This window comes from Podarcis gaigeae, assembly GCF_964106915.1.
Source record: "Podarcis gaigeae genome assembly, chromosome: 14".
NCBI classification, from domain to species: domain Eukaryota; kingdom Metazoa; phylum Chordata; class Lepidosauria; order Squamata; family Lacertidae; genus Podarcis; species Podarcis gaigeae.
Window position 1 is genome coordinate 34,599,359 of NC_139690.1, and position 25,320 is coordinate 34,624,678.

General features: G+C 41.8%; 1 protein-coding gene across 2 annotated transcripts in view; it reads right to left on the reverse strand.

The window, feature by feature from the left end:
* Window positions 1-22,460, reverse strand: part of SEC14L5 (SEC14 like lipid binding 5) — a 48,422-nt gene extending 25,962 nt beyond the window's left edge. Inside the window, exons 1-3 of one of the 2 annotated variants that reach the window (XM_083710846.1) lie at window positions 22,163-22,434; window positions 11,680-11,814; window positions 10,592-10,667 (exon numbers count right to left, since the gene is read on the reverse strand). In XM_083710846.1, the coding sequence (XP_083566972.1) occupies window positions 10,592-10,654 (63 nt within the window). In that variant the 5' untranslated portion in view covers window positions 10,655-10,667; window positions 11,680-11,814; window positions 22,163-22,434. Of the gene's footprint in view, window positions 1-10,591; window positions 10,668-11,679; window positions 11,815-22,162 lie in introns of both variants that reach the window. The other variant, XM_083710847.1, reaches the window with a different exon arrangement.
* Between the last annotated feature and the right edge of the window lie 2,860 nt (window positions 22,461-25,320).

The following is a 25,320-nucleotide window of genomic DNA, read 5'->3' on the forward strand; positions in this document are numbered from 1 at the left end:
GAACACCTTGCCAAAAACCTCTGTGTAAGAGGACAACTTGTTTTCCTGTAACATCATACCCATACTGCCCTGGCAACCTCCCATAAGGTCTTTTGTCTTGTGGATGGCTTTTTCAAACCACAGAGCCTAGGGCTTGCCGATCAGAAGGTCGGCAGTTCAAATCCCCGCAGCGTGGTGAGCTCCCGTTGCTCGGTCCTGCTCCTGCCAAGCTAGCAGTTCGAAAGCACATCAAAGTGCAAGTAGATAAATAGGTACCACTCCGGCAGGAAGGTAAATGGCCTTACCATGCGCTGCTCTGGTTCACCAGAAGCAGCTTAATCATGACCTAGAAGCTGTCTGCGGACAAACGCCAGCTCCCTCAGCCAGTAATGCAAGATAAGCGCCGCAATCCCAGAGTCGTCTGCGACTGGACTTAATGGTCAGGGGTCCCTTTACCTTTTACCTTTTTAATGGCAGGGCCATTATCTCCATCTGCCCCTCTATCTGGCAGAAAAACAAGCTCAAAGTCAGCTCACCTGTTCCCCCAACTAACTCATAACAAGAACTTTTGAAGACTGTTTAATTACTTTTTATTTGTATAAAGGATATTTTTAGTAAAAAAAAAATGCATTTCTTTCCTCCTCATTTTTTAGATCAACTTTTAGTTTCAAGTAGCAATGGATTATTCCCTATTGTTTGACTCCCCTGTTGCCCCCAAGTTCCTATCCCATCCTTTGGGGGGTATTGTTTTGTTCTTATTATTGTTTATTATGTATTTTGTATTTTTATGCTGTGTACTTTCCTGAGATCTATGAATGAAGGTTGGTATACAAAGTTAATAAATCATAATAAATCAATCGTCATTTTCTAGCTAAAACACAAAGCCCTTGTGTTATGTAAGATGCCCTGTCCCCAACTGGCTCTTGGAAATCAATACAGACTCTGGGAAACACACAACTACTGTTATTGTTTTTTGAGCAGTTGTTGTTAGACTGGCTCATACGAAAATCAGTTGCTATGTGGCAGAAGTTGACCAATAGATATGTCACAGTAGTAAAGGATCTACAGTGAAGGTCTCCAGAGACAATGCTATGCAGAGCTACTATTTTGGGCAGAATCCCAAAATCATAGAACAATGGAGCATTTTAAGAAATACACAATAGTCTGTTTCAGGCCAATTGGGGGCTCTGGCAAGTGTGGAATGGCTTATACTGAAAAACTCAATTATGCTAGATTTTAGAACACGCCTTTGGACTTCTATATCCAATACATTAAACAATTGCTGATCACAACTCAGGCAAGCAGTGAACAGCTGATGTTATATTTAACATGGTTCACCTTTAACATGACAACTTTGCTAAGGATTAAATTACATTTGATGATGCACAAGTTACCATGACCTCTCAACTTTGTGTGGTGCAAAATTCCTGCATGGATCAAATAAGGGGAGAATACTGTAGGTAAGGTCTGTATAGGTTTATTACTCAGGATTTGCTAGGGGAAATGATGATGATGATGATGATGATGATGATGATAATAATAATAATAATAATAATAATAATAATAATAATAATAATAATAAATACATTTAGGGATGAAAATCTTCAAAAGATAGATGAAAGTTGTTTCAGCTGGAACTTGAGAAGGAAATGGCATTATGAATAGATGCAAACCCTTTCTATAAAATAAGATGTATTCCTAGAAAAGGTTCTAAAAAGATACACATTAACCCAGCAATTCTCTCAATATATGTGATTTTAAAACAAGATTTGGAGTCCTGCTGAAATTGTGGAGCGGAGCAAAGAGACCCAACTGTATTCTGGCTGATTTTAGATGTCAAACATATCACATGGCATTTATATGTCAAACATATCACATGGCAGAGCAAACTCAGTAAAGGCTAACAGAGCCAAATTGCATCTGCATAATTTTCACAAAGTAACAAGCCCTACATGTGAGACTTCTATGGATCCTAACAAAAATTCAGAAGTGTATTTTTTATCAGAAAAGTGACTGCAATGACAAAAAAGCAATCATTTTGTTTGGTAAAAACTGAAACACTAATTAACAAAGGAGGACATTAGGTTCTTATTAGTTCTTGCATCCTGCCACTATGTCAAGGAGCTTAAGAGTGGCAGTTAAGCCTTACAGCCATCCTGTGAAAGGTGGCCATTTGCCCAAAGTCATCTAATGAAATTTGCAGCCAAGCAGGGATTTGAACCTGAGTATTCCAAACCTGCAGCCAATGCACCACACTAGCTTTCTTTTAGCCAGCATTTAAGTATCTAGGCCAGTCTTCCCCAACCTGGTGCCCTCCAGATGCTTTGGACTTCAAGTTCCATCTTCCCTGACCTTTGGACCATGCTGACTGGGGCCAACAGAAATTGCAATCCTAAACTTCTAGAAGGCAGCAGGTGGAGGGATATCAACACCGATTCTACCATCAGAGGACTACTACACAAGCTATTATTTCATATTATCATGGTCTATTTTTGCATGCCAGGTAGGACAATGAGGGAACAAAGCACAGGCAGTATCAAGGGCAGCAAACTAGGCAAACCTTGTTGTCAAGCAAAGGAAAAGAACAAGTTCAGCCAATGAGGACAGCTGGCTGAGAACAGCAATGTATGTGTCACTCTGTGTTTGACAAGACAGTTTCCACTTGCCAGGGACTGCAGTGAAATTTCATTAACTGGAATATGGAATCAAAACCAAGTCCTCGGTCAGAGTTTTATAGTTACCTGATTTGCATCTATTCAAAAGGCCATGGCTAGGTTATTTAATCGCATGGGGTCCAAGGACTGAGTTTTGTATGTCTGAAATAGGACACTACTTCAAAGATTCTGTGTTCTACATTGTTGTTGTTGTAGTTGCTGCTGTTGTTGATAAAGTCACTTTCTTCAAAAATGTGATCCAAACCAACTTACAAAAATAGAAATACCAATTCTATGAAAAAATCTCTTTCCTATTTCAGGTTTTTCCAATATATATTTCTCCTGTTATGCTTAAAAATGGCAATTTAAATGTATTTCTTTTATTTCTTTTATTTTAGGAAAAAGAAGCAATGGCAATTTAAATTTATTTCTTTTATTTCTTTTATTTTAGGAAAATTCAGTCAAAAAATATTTTTTTAGGCACAGGAACAAAGGAGGGCTAGGAATACCCAGTCTCAAACAATACTATGCAGCTTTCTAAGTTAAATCATTGGCACCCTCATTAAAGGCAAAGTGGATATTTCATGGGTACAAACAGAAAGCACCCACACAAGACTATTGGTACATGCTCTGCCCTTCCTGTGGTTGTCTCACAGAACAAGAAAAGGTGGGAAATCCATTCTTAAAAGTAACATTGATGGTGTGGTGGAATTGGAACTCAGTTTTGGCTCCTAGGCTTTCACCGTGGATGCCTCTGTTAGATCACTCCTCATTAAAACATGCAGATAAATATAAGCAACTCCTAGATTTCGAAACAAATGGTTTCTATTGAATTAGAGATAAGTTTGTAAGAGCTAAAGCAATCGCAAAATAGGAGCAGGTGGCAAAGACAAAAGGCATAAAATTGTCATGGCTGCAACTGTATCAATGGCGCACTTTTGTAAAGTATCTGGAATGCATGGGTGACGGCTTTGGAACCTTGACACTTTTTGATTCGCTATGTAGCAGACCTAGCCATGACACAAAACATCTTCCTCCCAGAATCTCAGCACTATAAAACACCTGGCTGCAAATGTATAACTAGGCAACACTGTTAGTATACAAATTCAACATAGACACAAGTGTATATGTATAGCTGCTATCAGGTTCCTTATAGCTGCCTTGTTGAAGCTGTGACCTAGCCTGAACCTGCTTTGTGCAATACCATATTATCACAACACATGGAGATTTAGCTGTAGGCCTAACAAGGAGGAAAAAGTTGTGACTAAATGCATATTTCAGGATGAAGCACAATGCTCAAATGAATACTGTACAACAGAAGAGCTACACAACAGGAATGCTATGGGGACTGTTCCTTCAAGTTATTCAGGGAAAGGTTTCTAAGCAAACAGACCTCAGCTATAGCCGTAAGTCAGTACAAAATGCTTGGTTTTAATTTTAGCAGATGGTAGAAAAGAATTGTGTGTTCTGCAAGTTATGCCAGCTAGGGCATTCAGATGGAATGGGCATGTGCCTATCCAGAGTCCCATATATCAGCATTTTGCTCTCAGCATAATTAGGAACTTCCCATATCTGTATATGAGGATCAACCTGACTATAAATGAAGCTGTCTGATCAATAGTCCTGATACCAATCACAAATGTGAAGTCCTCCCCTCCCGACTGCAGGATAATGAGAGGAGCAGCAAAGAAACTGGACAAAGCCTGGCACCTGTTCCGCAATACCCACAGTGACAGAGTGCACTGTCATAATATCTCTATCTTATGGGCAGGATGAAGTTGTTTCCTATGCATTCTACTTGTGGAAAAGTTATCGCCAAGTCTATTTACTCATTTCAACTATATAGCAAATAGTAATGATTAACAGCCCAGATTAAAGTAAAGATAGGATCAGAGTGGCTGCTGGGTTTCCTTATTATTCTATGAAGAAGAAGAAACGTGGGCATTAGAAATAAAAATTCAAACATATGTTTTCACACACAGCGTAGCAAAAGAGAAATTGCAAATGTTCAATGCAAAAAGAGTAAATAATAATAATAATAATAATAATAATAATAATAATACATTTATACCCTGCCCATCTGGCTGTGTTTCTTCCCCAGCCACTCTGGGCAGCTTCCAGCAAAATATTAAAATACAACAATTCATCAAATATTAAAAGCTTCCCGAAACAGGGCTGCCTTTAGATGTCTTCTAAAAGTCAGATAGTTGTTTATTTCTTTGACATCTGGTGGGAGGGAATTCCACAGGGCAGGCGCCACTACCGAGAAGGCCCTCTGCCTGGTTCCCTGTAACTTCGCTTCTCACAGTGAGGGAACTGCCAGAAGGCCCTTGGCGCTGGACCTCAGTGCTTGCTCAGAAACCCTTTTCCTAGTCTTCTTTTTGGTCAGTCTTATGGCTACTTCCTAGTTCTTTTTTCTTCAGGGAAATGCATTTGAAAGTTAGTCCTGTAAGAAAAATCATAAACTGGCAAGCAGTTACAAACTATGATGAGTCAGACACAATGTATGAGAGTCTGGAAATGGATTAGCCTATCTATTTATCTGCCATAACTCCCCTCAACACCACCACACACATTCCATGACAGTACAGCTGCCAGGCCACATACGAAGGGGGCAATGAATACTGTAAGCTAGCCCCATATTGTGTCTGAATCTACAATTACAAAATACATCCCTAAGCAACAGTACATTCACAAACCACACAAAGTCATGTTCCATTGCAGATGTATTTCCTATGTGGCTGGGGGGCCTACGGTGCATCTCATGTGCAGAGCCATCCAAGGATACGGTAGGCCGCTGGGGACAAGTCTGCCATTTTGACATTCGGGTAGGGACAGAGCTCTGTCAAACCACTTTAGCTGCTCTCCACAAACCTCTGAAATCATCAGCTCAAGTCTCCTAACTGCTTCAAAGGAAATTCAGTCGCTAAGGAACTGCTCTTTGCTTCAGGGAGAATCCTCTAACAAATGCAAAGCTTGAGGGAGTAAAAATCTGTCACATTATGCATATCCGAGTTAAGATTCTGATTTGAGAAACTTTAAATAAAAATTAAAATATTAGGGCCTCCGGGGTCTATATATTAGGAAGTGGCTGTTTCAAGGAACTAGATTATGTTTGACCTAGATACGGTGACAACTTCTCATAGGATGGATCAGTACCTGATGTTGAGATAAGTATGGGGAAACTAATCCAGTAAATTCATCAAACTCAACCCCATGGAAAGCACAAAGTATTTGCAAATCACAGTGGGGCTGCATGCCACCCCTTTAAGCACAGTGTCTTCAGAAAAACTATCAAACCACATGTAGTGTAGCAGAGACTATAGCATCTCTGTTACCTATGGAGTGTGTACTGTTGAAAAACATGATATTGTTTTGTTTTTTATATGATTTATTATGCTTACACACCAACAACATACATAAAAAGAAAATATTTATGTCATTTGTTACAAATTACACCGTTAACCGAAAAGAATAAATTTGTATAATTGCCAATAAATCTTCTTGAAATACACCGACTTCCCGTCTTCTCCATACTTCATTTCTAGTTTACTAACTTTTTGCATAAATCTATCTATTCATTTTACAAAAAAACATTATTTATGCTGTATCCTTATTTCTTACTTAGTACAACTACAGGGGTTATTCAAAAGCAGCAACGGAATTCAGACTTCCAGTTGTTCTTAAGATATGTTTCAAGAGGTTCTCATTTTACAATAAATACTTGTTTTGACTTATCCTTCATTCTTTCAAATAATTTGGCTAACTCTGCATATTCAACTAGTTTCTGTAATCATTCTGACCTCGAAGGGGCTTTGTCACTTTTCGAATTCCTTGCAGTTAAAATTCTCGGCTTAATTTTTTTACATAGCCACCACATATGGAACATTGTACCGGTACAACGAAAAACATGATATTGTTGCTTGATTTTGGAGTTGTATAATTTAATTATAAAGTAGTGCTACTTTAATTTAATTTAATTACATTCGTTTAACATGTGTAAGTTACGTTTGAGTTCATTTTTACAATGAAAGACAACTAAACTAAATAATGAACCCAATTAAGTACAGTACTATCCTGAATGCCCTATTCCAGTCTTCTGGAGGAAAATATTCATTAAAAGAAACATGCTTCCTATAAATCAAAGCCTCATCTCCTCTGAGCAAAAGCATCTATACAATACCCACAAGATTATCATACTGTTCCTTCAAATCTTTCTCCAAGAGATGCATTTCACACATTAGCAAATTTTGAATCATCAGATTGAGAAGTTGCAACACTTGGCACACAGATGGTGAAAACTGCGGTGAAGACTGTTAATACTAACAGAAACATTAAGGTGAACCTCAGAACAGCAATCTAAAAGAGTGTGTTGACTGAACCCAGAGGTCCAGCACTCAAAGAGTTCATTCTTTATAAGGATATTTTTGATTTATTTAATGAGGAATACCTCATTAAAATTATTTAATGTAAAAGCTTCCAGAAGGTAGAGATAATATGATCAACCAGCACTTTGGCAAAATATTCCCAAAGATACAAAAGATGATCCTGCTCTTCAGCAGCACCCCAACTTTTTTGTAGTCGTCCTCACGAGTTGACATTTTCTACAGTCACTTCCTAAAGCAAAATCTCCACTCAAAGTTTCTGTCTACCCGTCTGCACATTCCTCAAGTGCATTTATTGTATTCTTCATAAGAACAGGCTTTAATGATCCATCTGTTTATGCTGGCGAGGAATTGGTGAATTCCAAACCAAAACAACATAGAGATCCAGGGCTCCACTTGCCTACAAGCCAAGCCCTTTGATATTGTTCCTTTGATATTCTTATGCTCTTTGATATTGGCCCTTTGATATTGTTATGCTCAGAATCACATTATTGCTATTTGCTATTACAAAAATGTTCTCGGGCTAAATGCTAGCACTAAAAACAAAAGCTAGTGCTAGGTGTTGCCTTAAGTTAAATCATTTAAGCAACATATTTATGCTTAACTGTATAATGTAATCAAATTTCATTTTGGCAGTTACACTTTCTTGTAAGTAGCAATCTTTTTGCAACCTAGGCATCGTGGACAGACTGCACCATGTTTTTCTAGAAGCTCTTGAGTTCACACATGTGATTTAAGATATAGCTGAGGATTCAAAACATTCAGGATTCAGTTTTGTTTTTACCAGAGCATAATTCATTTAGCATGTTAGTTTCACTTTCTATAAAGCCAAGGGTTACAACAGTACATAAGATTGCCTAAGACATTTTGTCAAGTAGAGAAAAATTCTGAAATAAAAAATGCAACAAAAAGAAATGCATCAATATTTGGTCTTTAGAAGATATATGCTACCAAACTTACAACAGATTTGTCTAGCTGCAACCCTCCTGTATTAACAGCCAATTTACTGGCAACCACCTGACATCAACCATCTGTGTCTAATGGAGCTGAAGTGCACATAGGTGCTTGTTCTGTTTACCAGTGCCTTTGTGTTGAATACTGCAAAACACTCTACAGAAGGAAGTCAGGGAACTGTCACTTGAGATATCAAATGTACTTGGAAACTTTCAGTGCAATGACAACTGCTTTTGTCACCCACAACTCCACATGTTAATAGAAAATAGTTCATATGCTTGCCTGCCTCTCTCTCTGAACTGAAGCTTGCAGAGAACTTTAAATGGACTAATTCTGCAGACAAAAGTACTAAATGCCCAAAGCCATTAGCCATAACTCACAAGGGATACAGGAACATATGTCTCTTCCCCCTGGTGAGAGTCAGATAGATCTGGTAAAGATAGATGACGTTAGCAGAATAGACTTAGCCTTCCAACTTTGTTTTTCAACAAGATCTGAAGCAAGATGCACAATACACTGGGATTTTCAAAAAGCAAATATTTAGAGAGGCCAGGGATGCCAGACCTGAGTGCAAATGAAGTGGGGAGAGGAACTGCTAAGTTTCCTGAAGTCACTTGGTTATTTTAATTAAAAAATGAGAGCTGCTCTCAGAGGCATTCAAAATCACCACCAACATTGGCACAGTGTATTTCTACACCAGATACGGATACGGAGGAGGCAGCAAGATCTCAAAGGTCACAGTTTTCGAAGGACCCCTAAATAAGACAAAAGGTGGAAACCAATTTGTACCATAAGGACATAAGAAGAGTCCTGTTGCATCAGACAAACATCCTTCTAGTCCAGCATTCTGTTCTCACAGTAGCCAAGAAGATGGCTATAGGCAGCTCACAAGAAGGATATGACAGCAATAGCACTTTCCTACTTGTAATCTCCTGCAACTGGTATCCAGAGATGTATTGTCTCTAACAGGGGAGGTAGAATACAGCCCTCATGATTGATAGTGATATATAGCGACATGAATCTGTCTAATCCCCTTTTAAATCTGTTAGTTGGGGGCCTCACTACATCGTGCCAGAACAAATTTCATTGTTTAACAAGGCACTGTATGGAGAAGTACTTTATTTTATAGTTCTTGTAAATTCCAAAATTCAGTTTCATTGACTAACCCCAGGTTCTAGTATTATGAAGAAAAAACTTACCTCTATCCATATTCTCCACATCATATATAATGTTATACACTTATGTTCCTTCCCAGCCCTTATTCACCTTTTTAAAAAAACTAAGACTTGTAACCTGTTACTATTGCTCATTTGGGAGTTGCTCCAGCCTCTTCATCATTTTGGTTGCTCTTTTTACACTTTTACCAGCTCTACAATATCTTTTGAGGGGCAGCAACCAGAACTGTGAACTGTATTCCAAGGGCAGTTGCACCATAAAGAATAAATTATTTCCAGCCCCTTTCCTAATGGCCCCTAAAATGTGATGTGCCTTTTTCACAGCTACCACACACTGAATTAACATTTTCATCAAACTATTCACCATTATCCAATAATTATTTCCTGCTCAGTCATCAGTTCACACCCCAATTCATGTAAATGTGAAGTTACAATTTTTGCCCCAATATACATCATTTTACACCTTGCACTGAACCACATTTTACACCTTGCACTGAACCAGTCCCTTTTTTGTTTTTACCACTGTAACTTTTACCACAAGTTTACATCATTAGTAAACTTGACTACCTCACTGCTCACTCCTAACTCCAAATTATTAATGAAAACGTTAAAAAGAAGTGGTCCCAATACAAATCCTTGGGAGAACCACTTCTTACCTATATTCATGGTGAAAACATTCCATTTATTCCTACTCTCAGCTTCCTGTTCTCTAACCAGTTACTAATCCATAACAGTACCTGCCTTTTAATCTTATGACTGCTAAACTTGCCAAATCTAATTTTTTACATTCCTTTCTGATAATTACTACAAATAAATTCAGCACTGGATGACAAAGAAGTTAGAAATATTTTTTGTGAAGTTGTGAAATTATGGTACCTTATGACAAGAAAAAGGTAAAGGTAAAGGTACCCCTGCCCGTACGGGCCAGTCTTGACAGACTCTGGGGTTGTGCGCCCATCTCACTTAAGAGGCCAGGGGCCAGCGCTGTCCGGAGACACTTCCGGGTCACGTGGCCAGCGTGACATCGCTGCTCTGGCGAGCCAGAGCCGCACACGGAAACGCCGTTTACCTTCCCGCTGGTAAGCGGTCCCTATTTATCTACTTGCATCCGGAGGTGCTTTCAAACTGCTAGGTTGGCAGGCGCTGGGACCGAGCAGCGGGAGCGCACCCCGCCGCAGGGATTCGAACCGCCGACCTTTCGATCGGCAAGTCCTAGGCGCTGAGGCTTTAACCCACAGCGCCACCTGCGTCCCCTATGACAAGAAACCCAATTACAAGTTGATCCTACAGAAAATTTAACCAAAAGAACAGATATAACCTTTCATATACTGCAAATCAACACATCCTAACTCAGAATACCACACAAATCAGAGGCTTCTGAATATTTTTTTGAGCCTCTAAAGCTATGAAAGACACCAGAGAAGTAATGAGAAATACCACTTACCGCCATGACCAGCTCAAATGGGTATTTGTAGACCCTAACAGGAGACTGATATTTTTGCACCATTTTTACTTCACACCTGTAATGAAAGATAACAGAAACCTGTTTTAAAAAAGAAATCTACTCTGAACACCACACAGCAAGCCTAAACATACGCACTTTAGACTCTGCAGTAGAACTGCTATTTGTCCCTTGGTGATCAAAGCCAGGAGACAGAACAGAAGCAGAGGTTCAACTAAGATGGGCCAGATTTCGAATATGGGTACCCAAGAAAAAGAAGCCGTTTGTATGTGAGTCCCCAAATATTATAACCCTTTCCTTTTATCTTATGTTTGATGTCATCATATCACCACCCTGAGACTAATGCTTTTGATTTTAAAGGCTGTTTAAACCAACCACATTCAAATTTGTGCCCAGCTGTGCTAAAGTCATTTGATTTTTAATAGAAAGGGGGGGGAGAGAAAATCCAGATGCAAGCTAGCATACTTTTACAAAATGTTCTATGCACAGTTGGGGAAATTACACCATTCTGACAAGTGACTCAAAACCAGCTGGTTACCTTGAAATGAACAAAAAAGCCCTGTGGGATTGACAATACCCATCTCTGCAGTTCAGTTACCCGAACCACTGGAATTCCTCCACCTGCCCCCATCAACAGCTTTTAGCCCGCACACGCATGCCAGTTACAAGAACACTGAGAAATAATGAATGCACTCTAACAAAAAGCTCATTGAGTTCCATTCTGCAAACACTGTAGGATATGCTGCCTCCATTATTAATACTAAATGCCCAGGAATGCTAGAAGTCCAGAAGGCCTCTAGGTTTAACTTTTCTCACAAATATTCCAGGACTGAAAAGGCAAGCCACCATACAAGCAGTGAAATCAACACTGGGGAAAAAGAGCTAATCAAAGAGAGCTTGAGTCAACTGTGGGAAATGAAAGAGTTAAAAACACATAGGTTCACTACACCCACCTTCAGGAAGGTCTCCATCTAAAAGCCATTTAATGTTTTTAAGAACTACTTGTACAATTAAGTTCTCTGATAAAGGAGAGGAAAAGAGAACATGGCCATTCATGGCCTTAACAATACCTGGAGTTTGCAAATTGCTTTAATCAGTCCATTAATTTTCAGAAGGTCTCAACACTTGAAGTCCACTAAGCAACCATCTGCGAATTGTGAAGTCCTGGATAAGAGTTATCACTGGTACTACACCGATAGGAATATCTAAAAGACAGAGCACATAAAGCCAGCGTTGGTGAGCGCTAACAGGACAGTCAAGCTGCAGAAAGCTTTGCTGATATCATATAACAGACACCCAAGCTACAAAAAGTGCAGGGTACCTTACAACGTAAGGATGCAAGTCCAGTACTTGGAGTGCACAGGGGACATATGAGTAGGTGCTAACAAAGTGAAGGAATATTATCTGCAAAATAAATTTAACTGTAGTCTGCCTTGCACTTGCTGACCTACCATCTAAGAACCAGTTACAGATAGGTAGCCGTGTTGGTCTGCCATAGTCAAAACAAAAAAAATTCCTTCCAGTAGCACCTTAAAGACCAACTAAGTTAGTTCTTGGTATGAGCTTTCATGTGCATGCACACTTCTTCAGATACCGTATCTGAAGAAGTGTGCATGCACACAAAAGCTCATACCAAGAACTAACTTAGTTGGTCTTTAAGGTGCTACTGGAAGGAATTTTTTTTGTTTTGACTACCATCTAAGAAATTCATGTTACATTCTGCAGGAGGTTCAGCATTCTAAGGAAGCCTTGACCTGCCCTGGGCCATCAAGCAGCTACCAGTAGCTGCTAAAATGATGGGAAAGTATAGGCATAAGCCAGCATTTGCACTTTACTGCACTTTGGGATAATGCAACAAGTAAATTCATACAAGTGTATTTCATAAGATAACTAATCTTTTAATATTTTGCTTGCATTGTACCAAGCAGATTATCACAGATTCCTTGTTTGCTTGCTTTCCCCCCCCCCCCCCTCTCTCTCTCTCTCTCTCTCTCATACACACATACAGTACCTACCAATGGAGGCAAGCTTGCTGAGTAAATTATCCCCTTGTTTTTGTTCACAACAGCATGATCACATTTCCCTTCAACTTTCTAGGGACAAAACCCCCAATTTACCATCTGCCCAGGTAAGAAGAGGATCGTGCCTTCATTGGATAAGAATGAAATGTATTACTCAGGCCTTGTGCTTGGTAACACTGTTCTAGGGAAGGGGATCCTATTTCCCTGTGGCAACTGCAGACCTGGTCAGGCAACAACAAGCACAAAAGAGATGACTTTTTATGTTATTGTTCCCACAGCACCCCTAACTACCGCTGTAACAAAGAGCTTCAAAAGCCAGGAACATCTGCTAATAAGGACAACAAGATTCAAGGCACATGAATTTTTTTTTAGAATTAAAATCTGCTATATATTTTGGAACATGATTTGGCTGTTTGCATGTCCATTTGTTTGCTCTCTATACATCTGGACACTTCTTGAGATACCATTCCCAAACTCAGCCTAAGAATTTCCAAAGGGGGGTAGGTGTTCATTACTGTCTTGATGATTGTCACCATTTTGAACCAATATGGTGAACTGAAGCATGACTTTGGCATGACCTATTTTCTGGCGTATGTTTGGCCACCTCTCGAAATACCATCACCAAACTCAGCATGAGAGGTTCCGAAGAGGGACAGAAAACATCATTGCTGTTTAGACACTGGGCACCAAACTTCAGTTTGACAATACATTGCCTGTTTTTTGACATAGGCCCAGTCACACCTTGAGATATCATTGCCAAACTTGGCATGAGGGATCCTCAGGTGGGGGTCTATGTTGATGTTTGGATGTCATTTTCAATCAAGCTGGTGGACCAAAAGGTGACTTTGGCATGGCTTTGCCCATGGTTTGGAAAAAAATTGGCCACCTCATGAAATATTGTTCACAAGCTGGGGGCAGCAGTCTTCATCAAGGTCTGGGTGCTGGGCATCATTTTGGGCATCAATATGGTAGACCGAAACATGACTGAAATTACTTTGCCCATTTTTTGGCTTAGGTTCAGCTGTCGCTCAAGATATTGTTGCCAAATGCAGCATGAGGGCTCCAGAGCTAATGGTGGCACTCTTCATCGTGGTTTGGATGCATGCTGCCATTTTGAATCAAGATGCCATTTTGAATCACCTGATTTTTGATGTTAGTGGTTCAAAGTCACAAACTACACTATCAATTTAAATATCACATTTTTTCTGGTTTCTACAAAATCTGGGCAGCACCGGGCACTCACTTACAAGCCCTGCAATGCAAAAATTGCTACTAAATAATCTGTAAAATGGACATCCAACCTCTGTTTTCCAATGACATTATCTGCACAGCCAGTTGTTTACTTCTAGTATCTTGTTCTTTTCCTGGGCCATGACCTTCAATAGGAAGGAGTGATAAAATGACCACCTGTGCTCCAAGTTCCTTCAGCTTCCTACTCAGAATCTCACAGTCCCTTGCAATATGCTGCAAGAAGTTTTACAATGGTTTGGTTCAAATCACAACAGAAGAAGGGAACCACTTCATATAAATGGCTTGCCCACTGATGGTGATTAGGCCTCAAACTGATTTCTGTGGAATAGCCTTCCACAGGCAAGAACCTTTCATAGACAAAAGCATATTTCATGTGTCCAAACCCCTTAAAGTTTAAGTACCCATTCAAAAATCCAGAGACTCTGCATCACCATCTGTGTCTTGTTTCTCTAATGTGTTTCTTAAAACAGCAAATTGAGTTTGCAGCCCTTAGCTAACAGGGCTGTATTGGAAAAGCAATTCATTGAACAACTGTATGTGTGGAAGGCTGTGTGAGAACATATTTTTTATTAATTTAATGAAAAACTAATAATACAATAACAAGGAACAAAAATGCCCATCCTTCCTAAGTCTAACTTTGCAGCTATGTCATCATCTTTTCCTTAAGTAGACACGGAGCTGCTGGCCTGCCATCTTCTCAGTCAGCTTCATCCGACTTTAAATTGACCACTTTCCAATTATGGGGTTCCCTGTAAGCTTAGGAGGGGCTTGTCACTGAGAAGCACTTCCCTGCTTACTACCAATGTTCCCATGCGATGTGCAGGTAGATTCTAGGGCCTAGACCACGCTATGAAAACTACAGTTCACAAAAACTGCAGATAAACAAGTATAGCTGCAGCTATGATATATATTCCGCACTGCAGATTGAAGGCTCACCATTACAGAGTACTCCTACTCATAAAAATGCCTGCACACTAAAGCTAGGTGGCAGGGACTGGGAGAAGGGTTCTAACCAAGCATCCTCCCTAAGATGCTAGCTTCCTATATGCATAGAATTGGGGGGGGGGTTGCCTGAAGAAGCATTCAATCTTATGAGCCCCCACTTGATTCTGAAGTGACATAATTCACATAGCTTGACAGCAAATTCCCAGAATCCTTTGCAGAGATTCTTCAGTAAATAAGTCAATACGGAAAGTATTCCCTCAAAGTAGAATGTATGTAACTCCCTATTGGAGCCTTGTTCAAAAGAGACTGTGCTTACCAATTATGTCTGAATACACAAGAGGCATTATGTTACCCTGTGATTTTGAGTCTACAAGGCAGAAACATTAAATATTGCTTTTAAAAATACCTAGAGATTGGTTGGTGACCTAAGGACACTAAAAAGGAGGAACAGGTAATTGCCACATAAGCCATTTACTTTGTGACAAGAAGTCACTTAAGATTGTCAGTCACTTGTCACCATCTTTAAAGTTTTACTTCCAGTTCTGCTTCCCTAAGGCTCATGACTAAGTCTTCTCCCAACTTTACACATCTAAAAGCACAGCAATTCTTTCCCACCCACACTCTCCTTTTTTCAAGTCCTAGCCCCTATAGTTATATAAGCTTTTTATTATTATTTAAGAAGTCTTGCCTACATGGCAGCAGCAAGTGGAAATCCCACTACTGAATATACCCATTTGGCCTCACCTCTGGGAGCTCACATGGAAACAAGGCCTTGGCATTTATATCAGCATGAAAGTTGTTAAGCCTACTCAACACAAATGACACTGATCCTACCCAGCAGGAGTTCTTAATCAATGCAGCCAAGACAGCAGAACTATGTATCCACTTCCAAACTAATCCAGTTGTTATCTTTGAAAAAAGTTTATGTTTTCTCATCACTTTTTCTCCTTAATTACTGAATTCCTATGACTAGAAAACAGCACCAGCAGAGTCTTGTGTACCTTTTTCAGATGGAGGGTTGCATTCCCTCAAGGGCAGCTTTCCAGGCCACATGCCAGTGGTGGGCAGGACCAGAAGCAAAAGTGGGCAGAGCAATGGATGGGACTCTAACCTTGTACAAAAGGGTGTATTTCAACCACCACAAACTCTGGGTTTTCTATGCACACTCCAACACACACATATATTTTTGTTCCCCAACCAAGCAAGCAAAATACATAATTACAGTTTCAGAACACTATCCAGCCAGAAAAACACAGCCAGAGGGCATTGAGCAGGGTCAGTGGGAGCTGTGTGCTGGGCAGAAGGGGTGTGGCCTAGGAAGGGGGCTTGGTCTGGGCAAAGTTCCAAGGGCCAAGCAGAGAGGCATCGCGGTCCCAGGTTCCCCAGACATACCTTAAAGGCTAGATGAAATAAAATCAAATGTATGACATGCAGAAATAGGTCAACTAATCTGGAGTACCAACTGTGCTGCCTGAAGCAAACATATATTACATCCAGAATACCAACCACAGACCCACTTCCAAAATGACACAAAAATATGCTTCATCTCCTGTCTACCCCTCTCCCAGATAGCAAAGACAGAGCATACCCAGGCTAGGGGTGTTCCAGCCTATCACAGCTCCTTTTGGCAAGCCAAGACAGCAGGCAGGGACCCACAAGAATAGTTAACCTATTGCTTCACTGCACTCCCATGGTGCAATGCTATAGCAACTACCTCTCTTCTCAGGCCAGTAAGCAGACTCTCTCTCTACCTACTGACCTGAGGAAACAAGCCTGGAAACCTAAAGACAGAAAGTAAGTTGCAACAGCAGCAAGCGGAGATAGATAGTCATAAGGCAAATGCAGCAGGTAACTCCCTAAATTAATGTATTACTGTTGTTATCACCAGCAGCAGCACCAGCACCAGCACCAGCAGCAGCAAAGCTATTCTATATTATCTCTCTGTATGCTGCATAATAGGGACGCAGGTGGCGCTGTGGGTTAAAGCCTCAGTGCCTAGGACATGCCGATCGAAAGGTCGGCGGTTCGAATCCCTGCGGCGGGGTGCGCTCCCGCTGCTCGGTCCCAGCGCCTGCCAACCTAGCAGTTCGAAAGCACCTCCGGGTGCAAGTAGATAAATAGGGACCGCTTACCAGCGGGAAGGTAAACGGCGTTTCCGTGTGCGGCTCTGGCTCGCCAGAGCAGTGATGTCACGCTGGCCACGTGACCCGGAAGTGTCTCTGGACAGCGCTGGCCCCTGGCCTCTTAAGTGAGATGGGCGCACAACCCCAGAGTCTGTCAAGACTGGCCCGTACGGGCAGGGGTACCTTTACCTTTACCTTTTATGCTGCATAATGCAGGGGTGGAAACCCTACAACCCAGTTGCTTAATTTCATCTAGTTCACTGGATACACAGATCACACTGTTGTCTGCCAGCCCAATCCACTTTCAAAGCTCTACTAAGGCAGGAGGCTGTCCAATACTGGGCAGCCTCCTGCCCAAGGAGGAATGCCTTTGAAAACATGGATCGACAGCCAATAGCTGACAAGAGGGCCCCCAGTTGACATCATTCTGTGGATCAATATTCCCCCAATAGAAAAATGGTTTTCTACTCCAGTATAAAGGTTTGTCTTCCTTGAAAGAGAAGAGTTAATCTTCTTGATGGGAAGACTGCTTCAGTGTGTATGTTTACTCTGTAGCAGCAGCAGCTATTTAAAGCAAGCAAGTTTGAGAGTTGAATCCTTAACCTGGATTAGCTGTATCTTTAACCTGATATGCCAGACCCATCATTTAACTGCACAGTAATTTTTCCCTTGGTACGTAGCAATAATGTCAGAAACAAACTCAATGTACTTTCCAGGCTTAACTTATCCTGTAAAATATCCTACTGATTCAGGAAGAAGTAGTAAATTACACAACTAGCTATGACTGTATGACAGCTTCTGTAGTCTCAACAGTACATGGTGGGGGCAAACCTCTGTTGGATACTCTAGAAAGCTGTTGGCAGACACTGAAGGCAATATAAAGCTAGATGGACCAATGGACCGACTTGGTATAAAGCAGCTTCATATGTTGATTTAGGCCATGGGTAGGCAAACTAAGGCCCGGGGACCAGATCCGGCCCAATCGCCTTCTCAATCCGGCATGCGGACGGTCCTGGAATCAGCGTGTTTTTACATGAGTAGAATGTGTCCTTTTATTTAAAATGCATCTCTGGGTTATTTGTGGGGCCTGCCTTGTGTTTCTTACATGAGAAGAATATGTGCTTTTATTTAAAATGCATCTCTGGGTTATTTGTGGGGTATAGGAATTCGTTCATTTTTTATTTTAAAAAATATAGTCCGGTCCCCCACAAGGTCTGAGGGACAGTGGACTGGCCCTCTGCTGAAAAAGCCTGCTGACCCCTGATTCAGGCTGTACTTGGGGAGCAGTGTTTGAACAAGGCACAGATTTTGAGAAATTACTGCCACTACAACACATACAACAATGGAAGAGGTACATGTGAATGAGAGTGTCGGGTCTGCTTTTCAGTTAGGCATCAGCAGCCTACTGCAGAGGGATAACAATTCTGATTAAATAAACACAGGCAACAGTGATGTGGTACATAAAGGAATCCATCATATGTATATGCACATTTATAATTCAAAGAACTGAGGACAGTATGTGAGCCCATAGGTAAAGATGACTAATTTTTGGACCTTTCTGTGTTACACAGAAAAATATATATGATCTGGAAGAAATGAAAATGGATATATATATGTAATACTTGCTCATTAAGCTTAAACTTTATTTGCTAACTCAAATACAAAGCAAGGCTTACATATATTTTTAGCATTCAAAATAGTGCCTTTCATATTGTTTTTATTCAATCAGTTATTATAAGTATACCTAAGATTAGAGGTGGAGCTGCAAGCTGCTGCACCTTAAAAAATGTTATGTCAATTAACAGGAAAAAGCTGTTAAAGCAAACTATCATACAAACAAAAGGTTGCATTACTTTGGCTTAAGTACTTGTAAACTCAACAGCATTGTGTATAAAATGATGAATCTCTTCTGTATCTAGTAAAATGCTCATTAATGTATGTCCCTATTATGTTGTTAGCATCTGTCTGTCTCGAGAGACAATAGAGTGCACCTCCGGGTGGTGGTAGGAGTCAAATCGCTGTGTTAGCAGCAGTGAAATGACCTCCCTGGAGTGCAAGCTTGGGCAGTGTGTATGGAGGTCTTGAGCTGCCCAAACAACAAGACCCCACACTAAGCCTTGCTGATGTGGTCAAAATGTAAATAGAGCAGCACATTTGGCACCAGCTTGGCTGCAGGAGTTGCCAGAAGGAGACGTACAAGGTATCACCCAACCACCCTAGGGACTCAACCCAAGATTTGTGTATGGTTTACCCCTTAGCCTTTTCTTGTCCCAAAGATATCCCACAAGGCAGTGGAGGTTCTCCTAGATGGGCTAACCAGGTTAACAAGCCCCATCTGCTCCTCATTTCCCTCTACAGCATGTGCAGAAACTGTCTTCTTGATCATTGGACCCACAATTAGCCTCATCCGCTCAATCTGCCAGAGCTGGTCTTCGCATGCAGAACTCCCTAACTCACCAAGGGGTTGAGACCCATTAGCTATCCTCACCTGGTATAGATGGTCAGTTGAAGCTATTCCCAAGATATGGCTGCTGTTGCAGGGTAGGGCTCAAAGGTGGACAAACTACTCCAGTAGGAGCACAACTTGTGCCCCACCAGAGGTGCTGCCCCTCTCCAACATCCCATACATGCCCTCATTATGTAATCAACAGATAGCATAAGGACTAAGTGTGCATTTGACTATTGAGCAAAACTTCATAACCATACTAGACTCTTAGACATGCTTCATGAAACAGTTGTGCATGCTCCCAACAGTGTAGATTATTGCCACCACCATTGTGCTCTGAAAGCTTTCTAGAACTTTCCAAGTGATCACTGTTGGAAACAGAATGGAGGACAAGATGGACCTTTGATCAAATCCAGAAAGCTTCACTATCAACAAAACTAACTGTCCTGAACCAGTATACTATATATACTAGAAAGAACAAGCATGTTTTAAGTTTCTTTCTAATCAACAACTTACAATTTTACACCTGAATTTTGGGATATGTTTATTTTTTAGAACATTTTTACTCTGCATCAGTAAGAGACAACCAGTTTAAGAATTAGGGGGACTGAGAAGGGAACCTAGGGATTCAAATAGTGTTTATTAAATGTTCAGTTCATCTTTCTAGCAACCCTGTGAAGTTAAGTTGCTTGGGAAGAGCATGTATTAAGAGGAAGAAGGGCTAAGTGCTTAACTTCTATAAAAAGAGATGCAAGAGTTCAAACTTGACAGTATCAAATCTAGAAGCTCTTTCCAACTCCATTTGATGTTCCTAAAGTTCAAGGAACTCAGTAGTTACCAAGCAAAAAATAATATACACTGCATACCTTCCCCCCACCCACAGAGAAAGAACTGAGATTGAACAGAAATTGCCTATATAACATATATTTAGTGTTTACTGCAAGGAGCAGCATCAAAGATGAGGCTTGATTATTTGTTATTGTTAGGGGCACCAAGCTATTGACAAGTATTTTTAGCCCTGAGAAGAGCCTCTGTGTGAGAGAGAGAGACACACCATTCAAAACCAGCCACCTGTCAAATTCTTTTAACTATTAATAATATTAATAGCATTACCACAAAACTGCCACTGAACAATTTAAGTGGAGATGCTGGGGATTCAACCTGGAACCTTCTACAGGCAAAGCAGGTGCTCTACCACTGAGACCCACCCCATAGGAGAAGTAGAAAGAGAAGAGTGACGGTTTGTGGGTGGGTGAGAGCATATGTATTTGTGCAAGAGGCATCATTCAAAGCCAGCCAACTGTCAAATTCCTTGTTCCACTAAGAATCTGACAGGTGGCCAGCTTTGAATGGTGCCTCAAAACACACACAAAACCTCTTTTCATAGGGAGATGGGGAAGGGCTTTTTGCAGCTGAGTGGCAGAACACCTTCCTTGCATGCAGAAGATCCTGGGGTTCAATCCCCAACATCTCCAGGAAGGGCTGGAAGAAAGCCCTGCCTGAAACCTTGGGAAGCTGCTGTCAGTCCATGTAGACAATATAGAGCTAGATGGACCAATGAGTCTGAGTCAATATCAGGCAGATTCCTGTGTTCATCAGGAGCACCCATAGCTGAGCGGCAAAGCAATTGCTTTGCATGCAGAAAGCCCCTGGTTCAATAGGTAGCATCTGCAGGTAGAGCTGGCAATGTCCCCTGCCTGAAATCCCCAGAGAACTGCTACCAGTCAGTGTAGATAGTACTAGAACTACTTGGCCCAATAGTCTAACAGAGTATAAGGCACCTTCCCAGTGCTTTTCTCTGGGTATACGCAGACATACCTCTAAACATTTTGTGAACCTTTGTACTTTTGTCCATTTACTGTATTTATTTTTCCCAATTTGAACTATAAAATGGTGATTTTCTTGGGTCAAAATGAGAGTACCCCTAAACACTTTTTTAGGAAAAAAAGCACTGCACTTTCCTATGGTTCTCTGATTGGGAAAGGGAGGAGATTATTTATTGCATTTATTAGTAGCCTCATAGAAGATTCGCTACAGGGGCAACCTGCAGTTTTACAAACTAGTAACTGCTAAGGTGGAGTGAAGCTCCCAATGGTTCTTCCTCATCCTTCTGAAGCCTTTTGAGGTGGCATACACACCATAATTTTAAAGCATGACCCTGCTTTTAAGGAATCCTGGGGGGGGGGGAGTTTACCCCATTTGGTAAAGGTAAAGGGACCCCTGACCATTAGGTCCAGCCGTGGCCGACTCTGGGGTTGTGGCTACAATTCCCAGCAAACTATAGTTTTTGTCACACTGTGTGTGTGTGTGTGTGTGTGTGTGTGTAAAGGGGCTTTAAATGTGCTCTCAAAATGTATTGGGCCCCATTGGTGGCTGGGGTGAAGGGATAATGGGGGGCGAGTTGAGATAAGAGGAAATGCCCGTCTTCTGTAGTTGGAATTGTATTTCTATTCGGGATTATTTCTTGCATATTTCGAATATTTCAACCCCCCTCTTCCGCCCTAAAAGCGAGGGGGAAGGAGGTGTCGCTAAGGGGGGTGGGGTAGAGGTGGCCCTGTCAAAATCGGGGGGTAGCGCAGCGCCCTCAGCTTCTCAAGGTGGTGGTGGGGAGCACCCTAGGCCTGTCAAAATGGGAGGGGTCGGCAGCACACAAGGCTTGGGTTTTTTAAAAAGGGGGGGGGGCGGCAGCACCCTCAACTAGAGCCATGGGAGGAAAAGGAAAGAGATCCGGCCTCCCGGTTCCCACCCCCTCTCAGAGGATACTCACCATCATTCACACCAAGGAGAAGCCGAATGAAAAGCCCGCAAGCAGACCCAGACCCAGCGTTTCTGCCGGCGCCGGCGCCATCCTCCTGGTTTTGCCCAGAAGGGTGGGAAGGTGCAGTTTACCTCAGCGCGACGGTTCCCCTCAAATGAAGCGGGGAGAGGATCGAGGGGGGGGGAGGGTGAAGGGGAGGGGGTAAGGCGGCGAAAAGGCCGGCCGGCGCGCCTCAGCCAATCAAGAGCCCGCCAAGCTCGCACGCGCTGCGGGCTCCCGCGCCCCTGCGATTTCTTGAACAACTGACTCCCCTTCGCCGCCAAAGCTCAGCGCCACGCCCACTGCGCGCGGCCGGGCCACGCCCACCTGCGAGAGGAGAAGAACAAGGAGCGAAGGCGGCTTGGCGGACTCCGCCCACCGGCTGCCAATCTTCCGAGAAAGCCCGCCCCTTCTCCTCTGTCCAGGGGAAGGTGGTAGGTTAGAATTAGATCGAGCAGCCGTAGCGCTGCGTGTGATAAGCAACAAATATAACGATCGGAAGGTTCGCAATCCAGAGCGAGCTTGCTTGGGAAGGGGCACAGCTCAGTAGGAGGATGTACTTATTTATTTTCTTGCGTTTGTGACCCACATTTTTCTCCCAAGGACCTCAACGTGGGCATACATGGCTCATATGCTAACTTGAATAAAATATTCAGGGAGGTGGGGGCGGGAAGGCAGGTGAGTCATGCCCCACACAATCGATTACACGAAACGGCACACGCACAACATTTGAATGGCAATGTCTATCAACTTGGGGTCACCCCCTCAAATATTTCATTGAGGGGCCAAAGGGTCCTATGCTCATTTAATCCCCATAACAATACTGTGTGGTAGGTGAGGCTGAAAGGGTGCGATCGGCTCAACATCACCCAGTGAGGTTCATGGTCAAGTGGGGATTTGAACCCTGGTCTGTCAGGTCCTCCTCATACCCCCAAAGCACCACACCCAGCTGGCTATCTAGTAAAGCAACTCCTTTTTTCAGGCGGAAGGCCCTGGGTTCAGTTCTAGACATCTACAGTAAGGGTTAAGAGAGACTTCCTTTCTGAAATCCTAGAGCTGGTGCTTAAATGTCTTTGCTGAATTATGAAAAAGCTATCAGTGGTTGTGGGATGGTGGTTTTCTGGACAATCATCTGCACTCCTGCTGCTCGGAAGAGGTCCTTTCTAAAAAAACCATACTGTTTAGGAATTTCCAGAGGGGTAGCCATGTAAAGCTTTGTTGCAACAAAGACAACTCCTTAAGAACAGCATATCTTGTGGCACATTAAAGATAAGCTCTCTAAAGTTTATTATGACATAGGCTTTCATGGGCTACAGTCCATTTCTACCAAAGCTTATGCTGAAATAAATGTGTCAGTCTTTGTCCTGGTTCATCCACAATACTAACCTCAAGTGGACCCACAAACAATCAAACAGACTATGGCTTTTCTTCTACTTTCAATCAGTTCTTAACTCATGATTTTGTAGCTGGTGAGCATCTGGAGTAGGGTGGCCAAATGAACCATGGTTAGGGGGTTGGGTTCACACATAATGCCAAGAAATAAATAAAAAAGCTATGGTTTGTAAACCAACAGCAAACCATGATTTCAGATAGTGGTTTGTTGGCTATAAACAAAACACAAGTCACCTGTGGGGCAAGGTTTGGATGATCAAACAAATGATAGGTAAAGGTAAAGGGACCCCTGACCATTAGGTCCAGTCGTGACCGACTCTGGAGTTGCGGCGCTCATCTCGCTTTATTGGCCAAGGGAGCCGGCGTACAGCTTCCGGGTCATCATCAAATGATGGTGGCTTTCAAAAACAAAGACGAAATAGCTCACCCACAGTTTAATAAACCATGGTTTGGCATTGTGTGTGAACCAGGCCATTCATGTGCCACAATACTTGTTTTTATGTACTGGGAAGGAAGTTCAATTGAATGCATAGTAGCATGGCTTCTCATTGTATACAACTCTATTTCTTTTGTCTCATTATTGTTTGTCTGCAAATAAAAGTTGCAGGTTTTTGAAACCCCGGTTAAAAACAGACAAACCCTGCAGAACCTGCAAGGGGCAACAATGGATCAAATGAAAGGAGTGTGTACACAATGGAAAATGATGCTTCTGTCCTTCTTAAATACTGTTGACTGTCTCCAGCCTAGGAGGGAGAAGGACAAGCTGGTGTGTAAACACCACAGGTAATTGAGACTCTTTTATATATACAACCTTAATCCCAGTCTAGTTCTACCTCCACTGTGAGAGGAATCATGCCTCTGAATACCAGTCACTGGGAATCACAGGTGGGCAGATTGCCCTTGAACGTATGTCAAGCTTGCAGGCTTCCCACAGGTGTCTAGTTGGCCACTGTGATAACAGGATGCTGGACTAGATGGGCCATTGACCTGACTCAACAGGTTGGTCTTATATTTGCAGATGTGATACGGGGGCTTAGATCAGTGAATGCTCCTCCCTCATGAAAGAGAAAGAGCACCCAAGGGGAGGAGGATATGAGGCAGGGCTGATGGGGAGTGTGGCTCAAGAGGATGTGTGGCCTAGGGACACATGAAACAGCATTGCACCCCCATTGATTGAGCCGTGAACTGTTGGTGTATGTTTTGGTGGCAAAAGTGCACCAGAAAAGATTTGATATATTCAAATGCAGAAGTTTTAAGTCTACAGTTTTGAATATTCACAACGACTTATATTTAAGAAACTGTCACAAAGCTATATCTAGCATCCTCACTGTACAACTTTCACCATCAGCTGAAGATACACCTCTTTCCCTGGCTTGAACAGCTAAGCTATTTTGATTTGTAGCACCCACATGTTTTGCTAAATTTCATTCTATTCTGTTCCATTTTGATTTTTTTCCACACATTTTAATAAAATTGCAATGAGTTTATCTGTTTCTATAACTACATACTGTAATGTTGTAAGCTGCTCAGGGATTGTGTGGTGAAGGGTGGGGAAGGAATCTTACAAATAAGCTATTAAAATACAAATATAATATCAAGGTCTTACAAACTGGGCCATTTGAAACTCCTGCCCCAGGCTTTCTTGCATTTTTCTTGAGACTCTCAGCCAACTAACAGCACACCCATTTGCAAATTCAGCAATCTCAAAAGCTGTATCGTCATTTTATTTGCCAGAA